We start from the raw sequence: 18,605 nt of genomic DNA, 5'->3' as shown, positions 1-18,605 counted from the left end.
TGATAAGCAGAGGGCAGGGGGTTGCTCAGTTTCCTCTGTGGGCTCCCTCCTTTGGAATAGACTCCCCTCCCCCTGCGCCTTGAGCAGGATCTTCTCAAATTCCGGAAGCTCCTTAAGACTTTCCTCTTTTCCTCCTCCTTCCCTTCTTCTCTCTTCTGCTCATGTCACAGTTGCTGAATCAATGTCCTTGGCCCTCATGCATCTTCGGGGCCTTGACCTTCCACATTAATTCTTTCACAGCTGCTGTCTTTCCATGCACTTTGCATCTGCACACCCTCTGCTCTGGAGACTCGCACTTATACCTCTCGTGGCGCACAACGCGTAACACTCAACTTTCTAGCACTTCGTCCATGGCTCACCCATGGGTTCGGACACCCCAGCACTTACCCCCTCTGCCTTTTTGCACTTGCCCGTTCTGACTACTCACAAAGCATAGTAGGTTCATCTTCCTTCCTCTTCCCCGTCTGCTCTTAAATATTGTGTTGTAATGTTGTACTTCTCACTCTCTCTCCATCCCTTCCTGCCCTGTGGGCGCTTTGAAACAATATATTCATCTTGTATAAGTGGCTAACAAGTAAACAATAAATACAATACATAAGTCTGGGCGCTTTTCAGTGCCCAGAATCTGACTCGGATGTTCTTCAATTACTCTTAGCGTAATTTGCTGCACTGCCAAATCATGGGGCCCTATGCCCCCTCATCAGAACCTCATTTACAGCACTTGGTTGGAGCACTCAGTTTTACCACATACATATGCAAAGGAGTCCAGTGCATCCTGACACAAATGTTCTCCTGTCAGAACCTGTCCGTCATCATGCCGTTGACTTTAGGTGTATGCTTCAAGATTTCAATGCATTCTTCCCAGGTAATCACGGTAAGGCCGGTGGCAGAGTTTTCTCTATCGTTCAGTGTAGGAGCTCATTCTAAGAAGCATAGGTCCCAGAATCCCCACCACCTCTTTTTGTTTTCAGCAGTGCTGTGCCCAGTGTTGCCTGCCATCCTGGTTCTCGAGTGACTGTCTTTGGTAACATTTTCTCCAGCCAGATACCGTTGAACTTTCAGGATGCAGGTAGCACTTTTGTTTGAAAGCGCATCTAAGTGGTGGGGTGGGGGGGCAGGGTCATTCTGCAATGCTAAAGTACAATGTATCATGTTTCCCAGTTCAAGGAAAACGGTAGGGTGCTCAGTAACAAGTCAGTTCACGATCAAGGATGTTTGGTCTTTTTCTTTCAGGGAAAGACTATCCGTGGGGGCGCACAGATGCTCCAGTCCAGCTTGGACGGGAAGAGGCTCTACGTCAGCACCTCCTTGTTCAGCCCCTGGGACAAGCAGTTCTACCCGGACCTCGTTAAGTAAGCAATTATCAAGTGTCTCTGACTTTGGGGCAGGAATAGGATGTTTGCATTTGCTGGTTCTGTTGGTAGTGCAAAGCTGTCATACATCCGTTCTCTAAGAAGCCTACACATGACATGCTATTTACACTTATGTCTTCTTTCCTTTCGCTGCATGATTTTGAAGTATTTGTGCCCGGCGGCAGTTTTCTAGAAGGGTGCTGCACAGCTGCAAGGGGCCACTGCTGCAAACCCCTGTGCGTCCATCACCTGCCTCTTTTCCTAGCACAATCCAACTCTATAAAGTTAATTAAGGCCACTTATGCCACTGGCTCAAGTTTGGAAAATAGCACTAATGTGTGCGCCAAAACACTGCACTGCTGACCCATGCAACCTGTATTTATTTATTTATTTATTTATTATTACATTTGTATTGCACACCCAACGCTCAGGCATCTGGGCGCATAGGCTTACGTATATGGTTACATGTGTTACAGGCATAAGAAAATGGTCACAAGTTTGCAAGCTTAAGATATTGGTTACATGATTACAGACACAGGAATATGGTTACAGGTTATGCAGGTCATAGCTAGCACATACTTAAGTATATGGTTACAGGAAATGTGAGACACAGTTGGTGCAGACTATGGCTTTTGTTACATATTACGCCCACTTAAGAATGTATATACATGGCTTGTGTTGTCTTACATCGTAGGATACATACAGGTCGTGTTAGGGTACTTGCAGGTGGAGAGTGTAAACTTAGGTATCCTGTATGTTGGTGACATGGGAGTAAGAGGCAAGGAGCACCCTTTTTTCTCATCTGATGTAGTGTTTTTAGGTACACGTACTGATGATGGGCGGTGGGGTGGTGCTCGCAGAGTTCCCAAATGGTTTTGCACTCTGACACTGAGGTACCTTTCAGGACTAACACTGTTACCAATACCAAAGTGTCAAGTGTACCCAACACTGCAGCCAGCTCCAGAGTGCTGCTTCGACATACCAACTCTAGTCTGCAGTCCGAGATGTCTTGGCAACTTAAGTCCATGTCTGCACCTCCAAAGTGGCTTTTCTAGGGGCTCGCTTGAGCCTGCCAACCGGCCTGTTAATTTTTTCAGTTTCATTCACTTTTGTAAGTGCAAACAACTTCCAAATACAATGTTGCCTTGAGGCATTGGACAGAAAACACCACAACACTAAATGAAGAACATGAATGTAGAGTACAACCAACATAAAATCCTTCAAATGTATAGAATTTCGGGCTAATAATATTATGTCAATAACCATGTTGGGAAGATGGCTCCCCTGCTAACACACTCTATTATATTTATTTTCACATTTCTTTATTGGCATTTATGTAAGAGACAGTTGCATCGTAACATTGTGCGATCACATTGGTATAAGTCAGGATTAATCAAGATAGGCCAAATAGAAATTAACAATTAAACAGAAACAACAAAACGTAAACAACATTAACAAGTCTCCGTATGGTCAGTGGCGTAAGCAACGTAGGAAGATCAGGCAACAAATAAGTTCAAGTTATGGACTGCGCAAACACTCTGTGTCAGATAGCATGTTTCGATAGTGGCAAGTTACTCAAGGGGGTTTGTCGTCATTGGGGGGGTTAAGTAAGGCCCAGGTGAGAGTTTTCCAGGCAGAAAGTGCCAAGCTCGTGTCTTCGGGGGATGTGGTAACCCCATCCTCCCAGGCAGAGGTTTCTGCCCCTATCCAGCGCTCCAGTTCGTTACGCCATACCTGGTATCGTGGGCCTCCGGGTCGCTTCCAGGCCATAGCAATGGTCCTTTTGACTAGAATGCATACTAGGTCCATGAGCTTAACTGAGTGTTTGAACTTGGCCAGTCTGGGATACGTTCCGAGAAGGCACTCCTTTGGGGTCCACTCATATCTGGTCATGCCTGCCTCGCTACAGAGGAGTTCCACCTTCGCCCAGAGTTGCCGGACCTGGACACATCCCCAGAACATGTGTAAAAGATTTGCTTCGTCTCTGCCGCACCAAGGGCAGTTATGTTGGGTTAGCCCATATATTTTGGCTATTCTAAGTGGTGTCAGGTACGAGCGATATAACATATTAAGCTGAATCAATTTAAATCTAGAGTTTCTAGATACCACGTTGGGAAACGCTAGTGCTCTGCCCCATTCTGCTTCAGACAATTCGTGCCCCAAGTCTCCTTCCCATTTGAGTTTGAGATCCTGACTGCGGGGATTGGGCCTATCGATTAGGTGGCTGTATATACGGGACACAGGCCTCCATCCATCTCCCAAACTATATAGGAGTGTTATGAAGGGGTCAGTTTCAGGTTCTTCTGGCCATGCGTCCCATTTGGTCCGAGCAAATTTACGGATCTTTAAGTACCAAAGGAATTGGCCAGCCGGGACGCCATCTACTGACTGCAAGGAGGAGAAATCCCGGAAGGAGCCCTCGTTATATAGATCCCCCCAAGTGTACACTCCCAGCCTTTCCCAGTATCTAATGGAAGCAAGGTCTACAGAGTTCTGACACAGGTCGGCCAGGAGCGGTGTGTCCGGTGTATATCTATGTTTCAAGTGGAGAAGAATTTTAACCCTTTGCCATATCTGACGACCCAGGGTAGCTAAATATGGGATCCCATCCACAAGACATTGAGGGGCCCAGATGAGTTCGTTTAGCCGGATCGGAGCAATTGAGCGTTGTAAAAGCACTGTTTCGGGGGTGTCATCATCGGCTAGCCATTTAGCCACGAAGCTTAGTTGGGCAGCCAGGTAGTATCGTTCCAGATCAGGGAGCCGAATGCCTCCCTGCTCATAGGGTAGGGTCAGCGTGGATAATGCAAATTTGTGCCTACTAATTCCCCACAGGAAGTCTTTAAGTATCTTCCCCAAAAGGCGAAAGAAGGGTGTCCTAATATAATAAAAAATGTTTTGGAAACCATAAAGAAATCTGGGGAGAACAATCATCTTGATGATGGAAGCCCTGCCCATCATGGATAGGGGGAGGCGAGCCCAAAACCTAATCGACTTGCGCAAGGGAGGCAGCGCCGCTGCCGTGTTATTGACGTGCATAAGTTCAGGCGTGTGATAGATATTAATGCCCAGATAGCGGAACGTGATGGGGCGCCAACTTATACCCAGCAAGGGGAGGTCATCGACGTGTGTGTTTTGGAGGGCACCTAACGGAAACAGACAAGACTTATGTCTGCTGAAGTGTATGCCTGATACCTTGGCAAAGTTGCCGAGGACCTCCAGCATGGTCGGGACATTCAACTGCGGGTCCCTCACATAAAGGAGGACATCATCTGCATACAGGGAAATTATGTGGTCCACCCCGTCTAGCCTTATACCAGCATCGAAGAACTGTTTCCTAAAAAAAATGGCGATGGGTTCGAGCCCAAGTATATATAACATAGGGGAGAGCGGGCAGCCCTGCCTCGTGCCCCTTTGTATGTCCCATGCCGTGGAGATGAGCCGGCCAGATTTTACTCGTGCTCGTGGTTTAGTGTAGAGAACTGTGATCCATCTAACGAATCGTTCTCCAAAGCCAAACTCCCGAAGCACCGCGATTAGCCATTCCCAGAAAATAGAATCGAACGCCTTGATGGCGTCCAAAGAGAGCAAGGCATAAGATTCCCCTACATGAGTGGAATGTGATAATACATGTTGTAGCCTACGAAGATTGCCAGTGGTGTTGCGGCCCGGCACAAAGCCGCTCTGGTCGGGGTGCACCACTCCTCCGATCACCCTGGACAGCCGCTTAGCCAGAATGGTTGTAAGAATTTTGACATCATAATTGAGCATCGCAAGAGGGCGATAGGAGTCACAGTCATCTGCAGGTTTACCTGGCTTGAGGAGCGGAACCACCAAAGTCTCACGCATGCTCCCAGGCAGGATACCCGTCTCATAGGCCTCTAGGAACACCTCGTGCAGCAGTGGAGTCAATTCCGGCCCGTAGGTTTTGTAAAATTCGGCAGGTAGCCCATCACTGCCCGGGGCCTTACAAGTGGCCAGAGACTTGATGGCATCGGTTATATCATCTATGGTGATATCAGCATCCAAAGCCTCCTTATGTGACAGCGGGAGTAGGGGCAGGCCAATTTCATCCAAGGTGTTTGAAATTTCCTCAGGGGGCACCACGTCATTATGGGAGTATAGTTGGGCATAAAACTGCCCGAAAGTGTCGTTAATCCCATGTTGGGTCCGATGTAATGTGCCATCAGCATCTCTTAAGGCTGTAGTCGTATGTTTAGGGTGTTCTTTCCTACACAGCCAGGCGAGCAGTCTACCAGGTTTATCAGCGTGGGCGTGTGCTTTATTGGTTCTGGTGATATAATCAAATTTGGCCAGTCTGTCCCAAGCTTCCTTGCAGGTGGCCCTTGTACTGGCAAGCCTGTCTTCCTGCGGTTGGGGGTCCAGGGTGTTGGATTCTAGCTGTTCTATTTCAGTTTCTAGTAATTCAAGTTCAGTTCTTGGGCGTTTCCTCATTCCTCCAGCCTTTGCTATGACCTCTCCCCTTACAACCACTTTGAGAGCATCCCAGACTGTGCTTAGGTGGTCAACACTGTCTTTATTCTCACGAATGTAGTTCTCTAGGGATTCCCTGAGATCTTCCCTGAACTCCGAATCTTTAAGTGCCTCGGTGGGCATCCTCCATGTAGGTATAGGAGGTCTGGGGCCCGTGATGTTCCATTCAATTACCAGGGGAGAGTGATCAGAGATGGTGCGGCCCAAATAATTGGAAGAAGCAATCTGGGGAAAGCTTTCTCTGCCAGTAAAGAGGTAGTCAATTCTGGTGTGAAGATTATGTGGCGAGGAGTAGAAGGAATAGCCTCGATCCCCTGGGTGTTGCTCCCGCCAGATGTCTACCAGGTCTAGGCGGTTCAGCATGACATTCATAGCGGTGGTAGCGGTCGACGGGCCCCCCAAGGGAGGAGCAGATCTGTCAAGCACTGAGTCACTGACGCAATTAAAATCGCCTCCCCAGATAAAGAATGTGTCTCTATACAGTGTAATCTTTGTGTACAACATAGCAAGGTGCGCAGGGATATTGTTGTTGGGGAGGTATGAATTGACAATGCATACCTCTGTTTGTTCGATGTGGCCCCAGAGTATCACGTACCTTCCTTCCGGGTCCTGTTCGGCTTTTTTGAGCTGGAAGGGGATGTGAGGGCTGATCCAAGTGAACACCCCTCTTGCGAATTTAGAATAGGCGGACCCGAACCCCTGTCCACCCCAGTATGATTGGAGCATCGCGGTGGATTCCTTGGTCAAGTGGGTTTCTTGTAATAGGGCCAGCCCTATCTTCTTCCTGTGTAGAAAGGATTTAACTCTGTTGCGGCGTAAGTAGGTACCCAAACCCCTCACGTTCCAAGTGGCGATCTTAAGGCGTGTAGACATGATGGTGGCAGAGGAGTTGGAGCGCTGAACTCATGGCAGTCTCAACCGTCTTCAAGCCGGCTTCGTGTGCTGAACAAATGCCCCCTGGGTCGGCCGTCAGCAATGCGCATTGTAATCTTCCTGTTGCCCATGATTGTTGTGTTGATATATTAACCGGAGACTTATGAACAAATTTAACTTCCACTCGAACAGGTGGATCGAATATGAAAGATAACTGTGTGTTGCCCCCAGCAGTCGTTCTGGGAGGACAACGCTCGGGGGCTTCCGCTACCCATAGGCCGATCCGGGTCGTGAGGTGCGGATGTGGTGTTGGCCATAGGCCAGCCATGCTTGGGGTGGGGTGGGTTGTGACAATGTCCGTGGGTAGTCCTTATAGCTCCCGTCCTTGAAAGAACTAATTGATCATTACAGCAAAGAGATCTGTTCGTGATCAGCCGTTGGGCGTCAGGGCGTGATCCTCTCCCTCAGCCAAATTATTGTGCTCCATCCACATAGTGGCTGCTGCCGGAGTCTCCATGAAGACAGCTTTGCCTTTGTATAGTATCTTAAGGCGCGAGGGGTACAGGAGCATGTATTTAAGATCCAGCTTCCGCAGTTGGGCTTTGACAGGTATAAATGAGTTCCTGGCGCGCTGCACTTGTGGGGTATAATCTGGGTAGATAACGATCTTGGAGTCATTGCGTCTGATCTCGCCTCCGTCCCTCGAGAATTTGAGGATCGTCTCTCTATCGCGAAAGTTTAAGATCTTGGCTATCATCGGGCGTGGGTGTGATCCCGGTGGGGGTCGTTTCTGTAGGGAGCGGTGAGCTCTCTCGACGGAGAATCCCTGTGTAAGCTTGCCAGCTCCCACCTCTTGTATTAATAGGGATTCAATAAATTCCGTGGGGTCGGTACCTTCCATCCCTTCCGGAACGCCAAGGACTCGGATGTTACTGCGACGGGCCCTTCCCTCTGCTTCCTCAGACCTCGCCTCGAGATGAGCCACTTGTTTCTCAAGTGCGATAACTTTGTGCTTTAAGTCCTTGGCAGTGTCTGTGGTGTCCTGCAGTTTTATTTCCACCGTGTTTATTCTTTCCGCTAGGTTGCGGGCATCTTGGCGGATGAGCTGCATGTCCACCTTAAGTTCATCTATCCTGGTCTCCATGCACGTTTGGAGTGTAGCAATGGCCTGCAGCACTTGGGCGTTGCTGGGGTCATCAACTGTTGCAGGGGGTTCCGTCTGTGTGGGGATCTCATATTGGCTGGACTGTTTAGGTTTAGCCCCTGAGAACGAGTCCATGATTGTTGCACCCCTGTTTTTGTTTCGTGAGGTAGACATTAGTCCCTCTTAATGTTGTGGAGGCAGATATGAGCCCTTAGACAGTGAGTAACAAGGCGAGCGTTATGCAGTGATGCACAGTGTTAGTCAGTGATGGCACCGGAGAACACAGGGGGGGGTGCAATTAAGTATACGCTCCTGCGCAGGGTATTCTCCTGGTTGGGCAATGGAGTGCTCTGCGATCTCTCAGCACGCTGGGCCACTGTCCTGTAACCCTGCTAGGCCCTGCTGTCTGCGGCACGGGCGAGTTCCTGCTCCCCGGTGTTGGGTTAGGGTCTGCAAGTCTTCCGGTTCGTCTGAGCGTGGACCGTTCCCTCTTCAACCGCGCGGTTGCCTGTTCAGGGAGGGAGGAGGGCCCCGTGCAGTACGCTGTAACGACAGCGGCAAGGGTCCGCTAACTCTGCTGCCTCTCTGGCCCACGGAGCACCTCCGCACTCGCGGCTGGCAGTTCACCGACGGGTCTCCCTCGAAGTGGCAGCGGTCCGCTTACCCCCTGTGTCTCCTCTGCAGCGGTCCCAGGGCCTCGGATGTAGTTCCGTTCGCTCCCCTGGGTAATGCGGAGGCTCTCCTGTGCGCTCAGGGGCTTCTGGGGGGGAGGGAGATCTAAGGGCGGCCGGTCCTGCGTCTGGTTTCCACTGGGGTCTTTCCGCTCTACTCACAGGGACTCCTTCGACGCGACCTTCTCCCCGCTGCCTCGCTGCCGGCTTAAACTGCTCTTCCGTCAGGCCTCGGCGCCGTCCGCCATCTTGTTTCTCCCGGGGGTATCAGTTCGGATGCTGCGTTTTCAGGGACGCCGGCTCCGTTTCTCTTCGTTCCTGCGCCGAGCAGGGCCAGAATCGCTTCTCCCACCGGAGTATGGGCTTGGATCTTGTTCAGGTCAAAATTTTCGATCGAATTAAGGATCTAGGCCAGGATCGAGACGGGAGCTCCTCACAGACACGTCTTTACACCATCGGCGCTGGCCACGCCCCTAACACACTCTATTATAAAGGTGTTCTCTTCTTTCCCTTTTTTGCCTCACATTTGTGAACATGATGTGAGGCACAAAAGGGTGCTACCGCAGAAGACTTGACAGACTGAGCACAAGTTCAACAACTTTATTTTTCTCTTGGGCAAGGGCCGGTGGAATTCCTGTGGTATCTATAGGGAAGGAATCTAAACAACACAAGATGGAGAACCTATGCCTAACTTTGTCAGGAGGGCGGTGAACACAAACAAATGCTAGTTTCTATTCAAACAGCTGCTAGTGTCCCAGTCAAAGTTCCATTCCCTATTCCAATTTATCTAATTCACAGGCACTCAGGGTCATTTCATCCTGTGGCCTCCTTTATTTCACGCAGAGTCTCAGGCTATTTAAATAATCACAACTTGCTTCATTCTTGGTCTTTACAGTGGCTCCTTGGATCGCTGGACACACTCCTGGGCCTCAAAGTTGTAGATACAACACACGCCTTCCAGCAAGACCTTGTGACTCCCCCAAGCCTTAGGAGATACCCAGGCCACTCTACCAGCAGGAATCCATATTGGGTGCTTTTCAGACTAAGGTTTTTCTCACCACATACCAAGGGTTGCCCTCCTGGGCTAGAGCCCACTACAGTCTCTAGGTTCTCCTTTCCATATGTGAGCCCATAACAAACTCATGGTTGCCACCTTCTCAGGTAATGGTGGCCTTTGGCTTCCGGAGTGGTTTAGGTATGCGGCATCTCATCAAACTGACAAGACTCCTTCAATTTTCGTGATCTTTAGCTTATTCCAGGTTCTTTGCTATAGCCCTAAGGAGGCTCTGTGCAAGGCACCCCCCCTTGCAAGGTCACATGGCTACATTACTCAGCAAACCTCTCCTCACCCCTCTTCTCTCTCTTCCTTCAACTTCCTTCCCCTTCTTTCAAAACAGAGCAACTTGCTGGAATGCTGTCCAAACTCTCTCGCTGATTGCTTCACCCTCCTCCCCCTTTATATTGTTTCCAAGCACTCTAATGTCCCATGTGTTCTTCAGCTTTCAAGAATATTGTTTTATATATATGCTAGAAAAATAGTACATCATACGTAATATATATACCCTGATAGAAATAAGGTAAGAAAACAGTATGATCGTAGATGTATTTACCTCATCTTGAATGGCAGCCTATAAGTCCCAGCGTATACAGCAGTGTCAGGCTAACACATTGCCTCTGGGTTTTATAAATGTGCTCACAAGACCTAATCATGCGCAACAAAAAATGCAATATGATAGGTTTACCTGGTTATGGTCATTGTTTGGCACAGCTATGCTACATACAAGATGTGAAGGCAACATGAAGTTCCAGCATTTTTGAAGTGGGTGCCAAACTAAAACTTTGCTTGGGCTTTCATAAGAGAACTGCACCCATCAGACACGCAAATGTTAAAACGTATGAGGGGCTTGCCGGAATGAATGGGTTTTTCAATGAACCATCTGCTAGACATTTAAATGTTATGTCCATAAGGATGTGGGAGGCCCCAGTGGGCCATGCAGGGCAGAATCTGCTGGACGAGGGGGAGGGGTGTGGAATAGTTACCTGGGCCTCACAGGAGTAGGGGGAGAGTCGGCAAGGCCTCATGTGGAGCGAAGAAATGCCTTGTGGTGGGAAGCAGCTCATTCAGAATACTCTTTTGAGGCCAGTAAGTATTCAGGTGGCAGCTTCTGCCCGCAGGGCCCCCGTCAGCATTGGACCCAGGACAGCTGCATAGACTGCCCATGCCTAGCACTGCCTCTAGTTGCAGACCCCGTCAGAACATGGCAACGCTTGTGCTTTCCAGGCAGGTAAATGTGGATGGAGGCAGGGGAATGTGGTGCTGGGTAGAGAAGGTGCATTGTGGGATGGGGCCTCTTCCAATTCTGAACTTTGCCCTTCACTCTTCTCTTGGAAACAGAAGGGTGAATTAATGAGCAGACTGGAGGTGGATGCAGGAAGGTGGGAGGTGCAAAAGTGGACCCTTTGCCCACAATATGGGAGAGGGAGTTGAAGCCTTTTGGAGACACTGGAGAAGACCTTTAGGAGAGACAAGCAGGGATTCTGGCCCTTGTCCAATCACCCCAAAAATGCCCCTGATAGGCAAAGGATCTAGAAGGGCCCACCACGAAGAGCGTGTGGGCAAGATGGAGTGAGGTTTGAGACAGCACTCAGCCTGCCAACACACCATGGAAGTTGAAGTGAGATTCTGGGACTTTCATATTTCAGGCTGCCCTTTCTCTGAACCACAAGTTCATGCCTCCCATAACCCTTAACACTCCGCTTATGGCAATGAGTGTAATTTCCAGGCCGCCACATCCACACATCTGCCAATTCCCAGAGCCTGATGTGATGGAGATAGTGTGATGGAGATAGAAATAGAGGAAACGGAAGAGAGCGAGAGGGGCAGGGGTGGGGGCATTGACATTGCCAAAGCGCGTGAAATTGGAGATGTCTGTAGAAGCTAGTGGTCGGAAGGTGGGGGGGGAGGCCTCACCATTGCTTTTGTAGGCCTTTTCATGCTCTACTATGAACTGTAATGCTTTGTTCTGACTTTTCATGCCTTGTTCGGCCATGTCATGTCTTTCTATATGTGGCTCAATTGTCTGTGCCCCATTCTAACTTTATACTTACACTACACCACTCCCAAGCACCACTCTGCCTGTGACTCTGCAGAGATGGGATTCGCTCCCATGCCCCCAATGTAATGTTGCCCCACTGGGGTTTTGCTCCCTGTTGCCTACCAGTTATTTCATTCCTTAGTGACCAATGAAATTCATACTGTACTGTGTTTTTGCTGCCTTATGTCCAGTCTAATTAATGTGACTGCCTCCTAGATATCAGACCGCTACCTCATAGTAGGCTGAGTTGTTCCTAGATAGGCTACCAGGACTCTGACCTCTCTGAAATCCTATCCTGTACTCTTCTCTGGAAGGATTCTCACCCATTCTCTACTTGTTCTCTGTAACTTCCACTCCTCCCCATGTTCCCCCACTCTCATCTATTAGCAGTACGCCTACACCGTCCACTGCGAGAGATGCTAACTCGCTCCAGGTTACCCCAGGACTTCACCTCGCAAATTACCTTACCCTAAGACATGATAATGGTCAGACCAGATGGAGGCTTCAAGCTACCCCCCGGGCCCTCCATTAACCTCCCTGCACTAAAATTATCTAGCTCTCAGCTCAAACACACTATACGCATACCAGCTAAACCAAACCGCAAATGAATGACCCTTCCAACACACATCAAACAGCAAAACATTACACCTCTACCATCAACTTGTATATGACAGTGCCAGCCAATGCACCCTAGCACCACGTATGCACACCTCTCATCCTCCATCTAGAGACAAATGGCTCAATGCCCTCAGTGCAGAACACATGGAAACATGCCCAGGTGGAGAGCTCAGGGTACTTCGGGCCTCCACACATCATGCATTCTTGCATATTCCCTCACTCCCCACCAACCTAATTTCTCCCACTCTCTTTCAGATCTTCCAGAGCACCTGGCGACTATGCAAAGGGCACAATGCACAGTATAAATCCCAGTAACAGAACATAAGATCCTCCACGTACCACCTTCGTGGGGTGCATCGCTAAGTCCTCCCATATGTTACTCCTTCACAAAGCTCATTGGGAGTTGCATAAGTCCAGCGAAGGAGCACACCAATGAAAACTTAATTGGTCCAGCATGCTTTTTTGAGCAGGGCTCCATCTGTCAGCTGAAACCAATGAAGGAGGATTAAGGTAAAAAACGATCATGGCAAAGGCCTCTCAAAATCAACACCGCATCACCAGCAATCCTGCTGGTGTCCTAGGCATTCACCCCATGCTCCAGAAATGAGCCCTTCTCTGTTGAAGAGCTTTTTCGATCCTGAGGACAATCACCATAGTACGTTAGCCTGGAAGCCCTTGAGGGAGGATTCCGCCATTGCAAATGTTTCCATGAAGAACCTTTGTGACAAACGAGCTACTGACCGTGACCGTTTTCTCAGGTGAGGGAATGTGTTTTTTGCTTGGCTGGTTTCAGCCTAGGGTTGAGTAGACACTGTCTATCCCGGTTCTCTTGCAGTCATTTATCCCACCCTCTGCAATTACCTTCCATGTCCCTAAAACCAGTCTGGCCCAGATGGCTCTGCTTCCTGGACTGGGCTACTGATAAGTAAGGTAACTAGATGTAAAAGGAGGGTCAGTGACTTAAAAGGATATAGGAGAACAGTGTCTTACCCAGACTGAATAACGATGTGTATATGATGTTTTATAATGTGCAGAGAAAGGGTCTGGCACTGTGTCATGAGAATCCATGTCAGCGCAAATGCTGGAGCCATTGTATGGCGGAAAGGAAGGAAGGCGGAGGAAACGCAAGTTGCGTTCCGCCCCTCCTCTCCACCATGGACGTGACTGAAAATGAACCGTGGCTTGAATGAAAGGCAGTTACGCCTTCCATTAATGTTAATGCTCATTGCCACATGAGCTCTAAGGATTGCTGACATCTAAAGATAGAGTGAGCTGCAGCTTTGCTCTCTGCTAGAGCAGATGAAAATGGATACAACATCACTTCAGGCTGGGGACACTTTCTGGAGGGTTCCATGATCCGGCCATGGTAGCCGCATAGCATGCTTGTTTTTCATAAGCTTTCAAAGTTGTGAATAAGACTTAGCTGGAAGCACTATAAGCAGTAACGGTACTGGTCTCCATTATCATCGTCATCATTAACTTTATTCGGAATGTAGATCTCCATCAAAGTGCAATTTTCACAGTACAGAACATTCAAAACAAAATTTGCATTGATATCTCCAATGCTCTTGGTATCTTAAAATCATTATGCATAGAATGTATGTACACTAGTAAAACCAATATCAACTTATGTAGATCCCAACCTTGGTACGCGCATCCCACCCAACCTACTACTCTGCCGATATAGTGCTTATTCTAGTCTCTAGCATTCTCTTCTTAAATGCAGATCTTAGAGGTTCTGAGACTGCTAGCACATGTACAGGCTGGGTGCAACATTTCAAGGCTCGGATAGCTGATGGGATTGGGAGGTGGACTAAGTGGCTCCAGACCGGTGCAAGCCAACACCCCCTTGCCCGGGAATAGGCCTTGCAAAAAAAGAAAAGATGCGCCTCATCCTCACGCCCCTTGCCACAAAGAGGGCAAACGGACGAGGGGCAAGACCCACTCTTCCACTTGGCAGACTTGTGGGCCAATGGGAGTATGCCTAATAGAAACTTAGAAAACCAGCTTTCTAATTTTGCTACCATTGGCAGGTCCAGATATACCTCCGATCCCCAGACGACCTTAAACTGCAAATTGGCCCTAGCTTCCCCCCACCTCCCTTAGGTAGTTATCAACCATCATACTCAATGCCCATTCTCTGAAGGTATTCTTGACCACCACCTTATAGGCACTACCCAACCTTGTGAGGTCACTCTATAGATCCCCCTGCCCAATATTAAAAAGCATGGTTCTTACGTGACTGAACCAAGAAAGTTTCCTACCACCTGGCATCGAGAGAAGCTCCCCCAGACCTTCCCTAAAGAAAACAAAGGCTTTGTTATTCCAAATCCACAGCCAATAAAATACTGGCTGCTTCATAATAGCATATTCTATCTCAATGAGGCCAAATTCGCATGCCACTGGCGTGGACGGCGCATTATGGGGTAAACCCAGCAAGAATTTCAAAAATCTATTTTCGGCTATCTGAATGGCAGTGCAATCATTTGCCCCCCATAAATCAGCACCATATGTTATCCCTGGCATTGTCTGGACCTGGTAGATCTTGAGAGGTACCGAAAAAGCCTCACCATCCAATCTTGTTACCAAATTCCTAATGAGGCCGCACTGACGCAAGTGTGATAATGAACACTTTGCTATCTGGTCCTGCCATTTTAGTTTATTTGAAAAGATCAACCCCAGATATATGTCTGAGTCCACCCACTCCAACGGCTGGCCATTTAAGTTGAAATTTGTCCATACTTGGGCCTTTTTCCCAGTGCCAACACACTGCATGGTTTTAGTTTTAGAGAAGTTGATTCTAAGGTCTTTTGCGGGGCAAAGCTTATCAAAAAATCCAATTGGTTTTGCAGGCCATCCAGAGTCTTTGACAGCAAAACTGCGTCATCCGCAAACAACAACAGGCTCCATTTTCTATTACCCAACATTGGGGCGTCTCTTGCAGCTTCTAAAAATCCAGGGACTAGACTATTGGTATATAATAAGAATAGCAAACGTGCTGAAATGCACCCCGGCCTAACCACAACATCAATGGATACTGGATCGGTTAGCTCACCAGACCCCCAACGTATCCGTGTCGAATTACCAGAATATAGTGACTTAATAGCATTAACCAGAGATGGTGGGATGCCAAGTTCCTCTAGCACGGACCACAGGGAGTCCCACAGGACTGTATTAAAGGCCGACTGTAGATCCACAAACGCCATGTACAAACATTGCGAGTTAAGAAGCTCGTATTTACGGCACATGTGGTCCAGCCTCATAGCCTGATCTACCATGGAGATACCTTCTCTAAAACCCGCTTGCACATCGGAAAGGATACCTTCACTGGCAACCCAGTCCTCCGTACGGTACAAAAGCACCCTGGAATAAGGTTTTGCCAGTGAGTCAATCAACGAGATTGGCCTATAATTGCTCGGGAATCTCGGTTGCCTTTCTTGTATAATGGAATAATGGTTGCCTCCCTCCAACTACTTAGTGATTGATTACTAGAAAAAATATCATTAAAGAATTTCATTAAAAAGCACCCAAAGCATGGGTTCACTTTTAAAAAGATCAATAGGAATGCAATCCGGGCCAGGGGCCTTTCCCTTTTTCGCTTCGGACAATGGCTGTGCTACTTCAAGCGATGTGAACACATTAACCTTCGTTAAGGGGAAAGAAGGTTACCAATGCCTCTTCAGTCATCTGCCCTCTGGCCTGCTCAGACCGCCCGCAGCATATAAGGCAGTGAAATGATCATGCCAAGCCTCCAGGGTAATGTTGCTTACAACACCCAACTGGTCGGGGTTAAGATTTTTCTTCACCAGGTACCAAAACTCTTTAGAGTCATTTGACCCGGCAGCCCTACAAAGAGCCAACCAAGTACGTTTACCCTGTTAGTTCTTCTTTTTAATAAGCATGCACTTACAGTCATTCCTTAGTTTTTTGATCACCCCCGGGGGAGTAACCAACCGCACTTAAGTGTATTAACCAAGACAGTCTTGGCCTCCCGACAATCGCGGTCGTACCAATCCACAGGTTTACGGTTAGCTGGGGCTTGAGGGCATCTTTCCCTGGTGACAAACAGGGTACGTCTTTCTAGCAATAGTCTATGGAAGTCGGCCATTGATAAAGAAGAATATGACTCCACATAGGCCCCAATACTGGTAGCAGAGGCTCATAGATTCTGAAATGCAGCTGTTGGTAATTGGGGCCATCAGCGATACATTTGGCCCTGGGAAGCAGTGCTGATTTGTGCATTGACAGGGCTACTTTGGCCCCCAGTACTGAAAGAGACACTACCGGAGGGTTGTGGTGGCTCTCAACTCTCTCCATGACCTTAAAAGAGACCAGCCCATCCCAATGGGAAGCAAGAGAAAAAATATAATCAATACGGCTCCCCTTGGTCTGCGTGCGAAAGGTTATGTGTGCCGGAGAGTCTTCCAAGAACCTCCCATTGCAGGCCCTCAGACCATGTGCATATAACATCGACTGAACCCTGCCCGCCAATGGGTGCTCGGAGGGGATCACCAGCCCCGGAACACCCCATAATTCAACTTCCGCTGCAATGTTCCACGTAGGCTGGCTAGATTCCAGTTAAAGTCAGCTAACACAAATAACTGGCAGTTGGGGGAAGAAGCAATGGGTAAGGTGAGCTTGTTCAAAGCTAACTACATAAAGCTGTCTACGGAGGGTCTATGCAGGGCCTGTGCCTCCTCCGATGCTGGGCCAGCAATAGGGTTTCCAGGTGATGCCTGCCCAGGCTCAAAACCAGTTACCAAGCCCCCCATAGGATCCCCCCTATAAACAGGGCCAGCGTCAAACCCCAAGTGGAGGGATCGCCTCCATGTATCGATATACAGAATCCAGAGCCCCCCGGGAAATGGCTACAGTAGGGGCATGTAAGGCAACTTCCAGTGTTTCTCGCGAGCAGTCCAAGAGCAGCCCACTAGCCATCAAGTTCTGCACCCTTGCCCCAGCAATTTGGGCTTCTGGGGACGAAAGGTCTGGCAGAATCCCTCCCCCAAGACGACTCAAGCCAGGCATCATGCAAATGACAGTTTTTGAAGATGGCATCAAAACAAACCATGATCCCTTTCGAAGCCCAGCAGGAGACGGGATAGTGGGTGGGACGATGGGGGGCCCATTAGGTCGAAGGAAACATTTTGCCAATGGTGCTATGGAATGGTAAGGACCCCATCACACAGGGGTTTATGTAGCACCATCCACCACCCACAACGCAGTCACCACTCTACCTGGTTCCATCGGCCCTACCGGAAAAGGTTGTCAGATGGGTATTAAACAATTTAACCAGACACTTCAAACATTTGTCCCTGCGTCCAGCCTCAACCCTCAATTCTCGGACAGTTGCTGCCAGGTCCAAAAGTCTCTGGTCAAAACACACCAGTAGCGATGAAAAGGGGGAGAATGTAATAAAGGAGTCTTCCGAGCCCGGTGAAACACGGCCAATGCCACCAGTGCCAGTGCCAATGCCAATACCAGTGTCTACTTCTCCCACAACAGAAAGCTGTGGAGCTGCGGGACAGCTCACATTCCGGTCCTGTTATCCATTAAGGATTCATTTCAAATGAGGGGGAAAACGAAGAACATTAGGTGGTTGTATGCAAGAGCTACTCATGTCTGCTGATCAACAGGGGAGCACCATAACCTCACTACAGTGTGTCTTTCAAGTCAGACACATTAATTGTGTGATTGGGGAACTGTAAAAAGCAAAACAGGTACTTAAATGTTATTGGGGCTACATGTGATTGGTGTATTAAAAGGCCCCTAATCATTAGAAGCCGAAATAGTTCCTTCTTTTCAGTGAAAGCAAACTTCCATTACCAGTGGCAGAGTAATGTCATTCAGGGAACTAAAGGTTTAGGATTCCTCCCCTGTCGAATTGCATGTACTTGTTCTGTTTATTTCATCCAATACTAAAAAGACCAGTTAACAATGCAGAAAGATGTGATGTACAATCAAAAGACACTATGGAAGAGGCCAAACTTGGTAACCTGGGTCAGAAAGAAAGCCCCTGCCCGTCACTGCTCTCTACCAAGAGATTAGATTTGAATGTCCACTCATCCCATGGAATATTTTGCGTGGAATCTGCAACCTTGGTTGAGGTGGGGGAATACCAATGCCATCTGCCATTATTCTCTTTGGCAAAGATGCGAAGTAGTGAAATGAGCTGGGAGAGAAGGTATTTGAAGACAATGCCCCATATGTATGGTAAGCTAATGCATATGCAATTCTAGATGGATGCGACCTCAAACTTTGGAGGCACACTGATGGTTTGTATAGAACCTTGCTACTGGATGAATGACAGCAGTTAATGGCTGGGCTGGTCAATGCGAAATGTGTTGTTGTTTTTCTT

General features: G+C 48.5%; 1 protein-coding gene across 2 annotated transcripts in view; it reads left to right on the top strand.

Annotated features, from left to right (window-relative positions):
- The window catches only part of LOC138580074 (methanethiol oxidase-like), a 443,490-nt gene that overhangs the window by 333,569 nt on the left and 91,316 nt on the right, over positions 1-18,605 (top strand). For both annotated transcript variants that reach the window (XM_069650339.1, XM_069650330.1), the window contains one exon: positions 1,234-1,352. In XM_069650339.1, coding sequence (XP_069506440.1) covers positions 1,234-1,352 — 119 coding nt within the window. The remainder of the gene's footprint in view (positions 1-1,233; positions 1,353-18,605) is intronic.

Source organism: Ambystoma mexicanum, chromosome 1p, assembly GCF_040938575.1.
Source record: "Ambystoma mexicanum isolate Mex_15411 chromosome 1p, UKY_AmexF1_1, whole genome shotgun sequence".
Lineage (NCBI taxonomy): Eukaryota > Metazoa > Chordata > Amphibia > Caudata > Ambystomatidae > Ambystoma > Ambystoma mexicanum.
The sequence above is the reverse complement of the archived record's forward strand: the minus strand, read 5'-3'. Positions and strand labels throughout refer to the sequence as shown.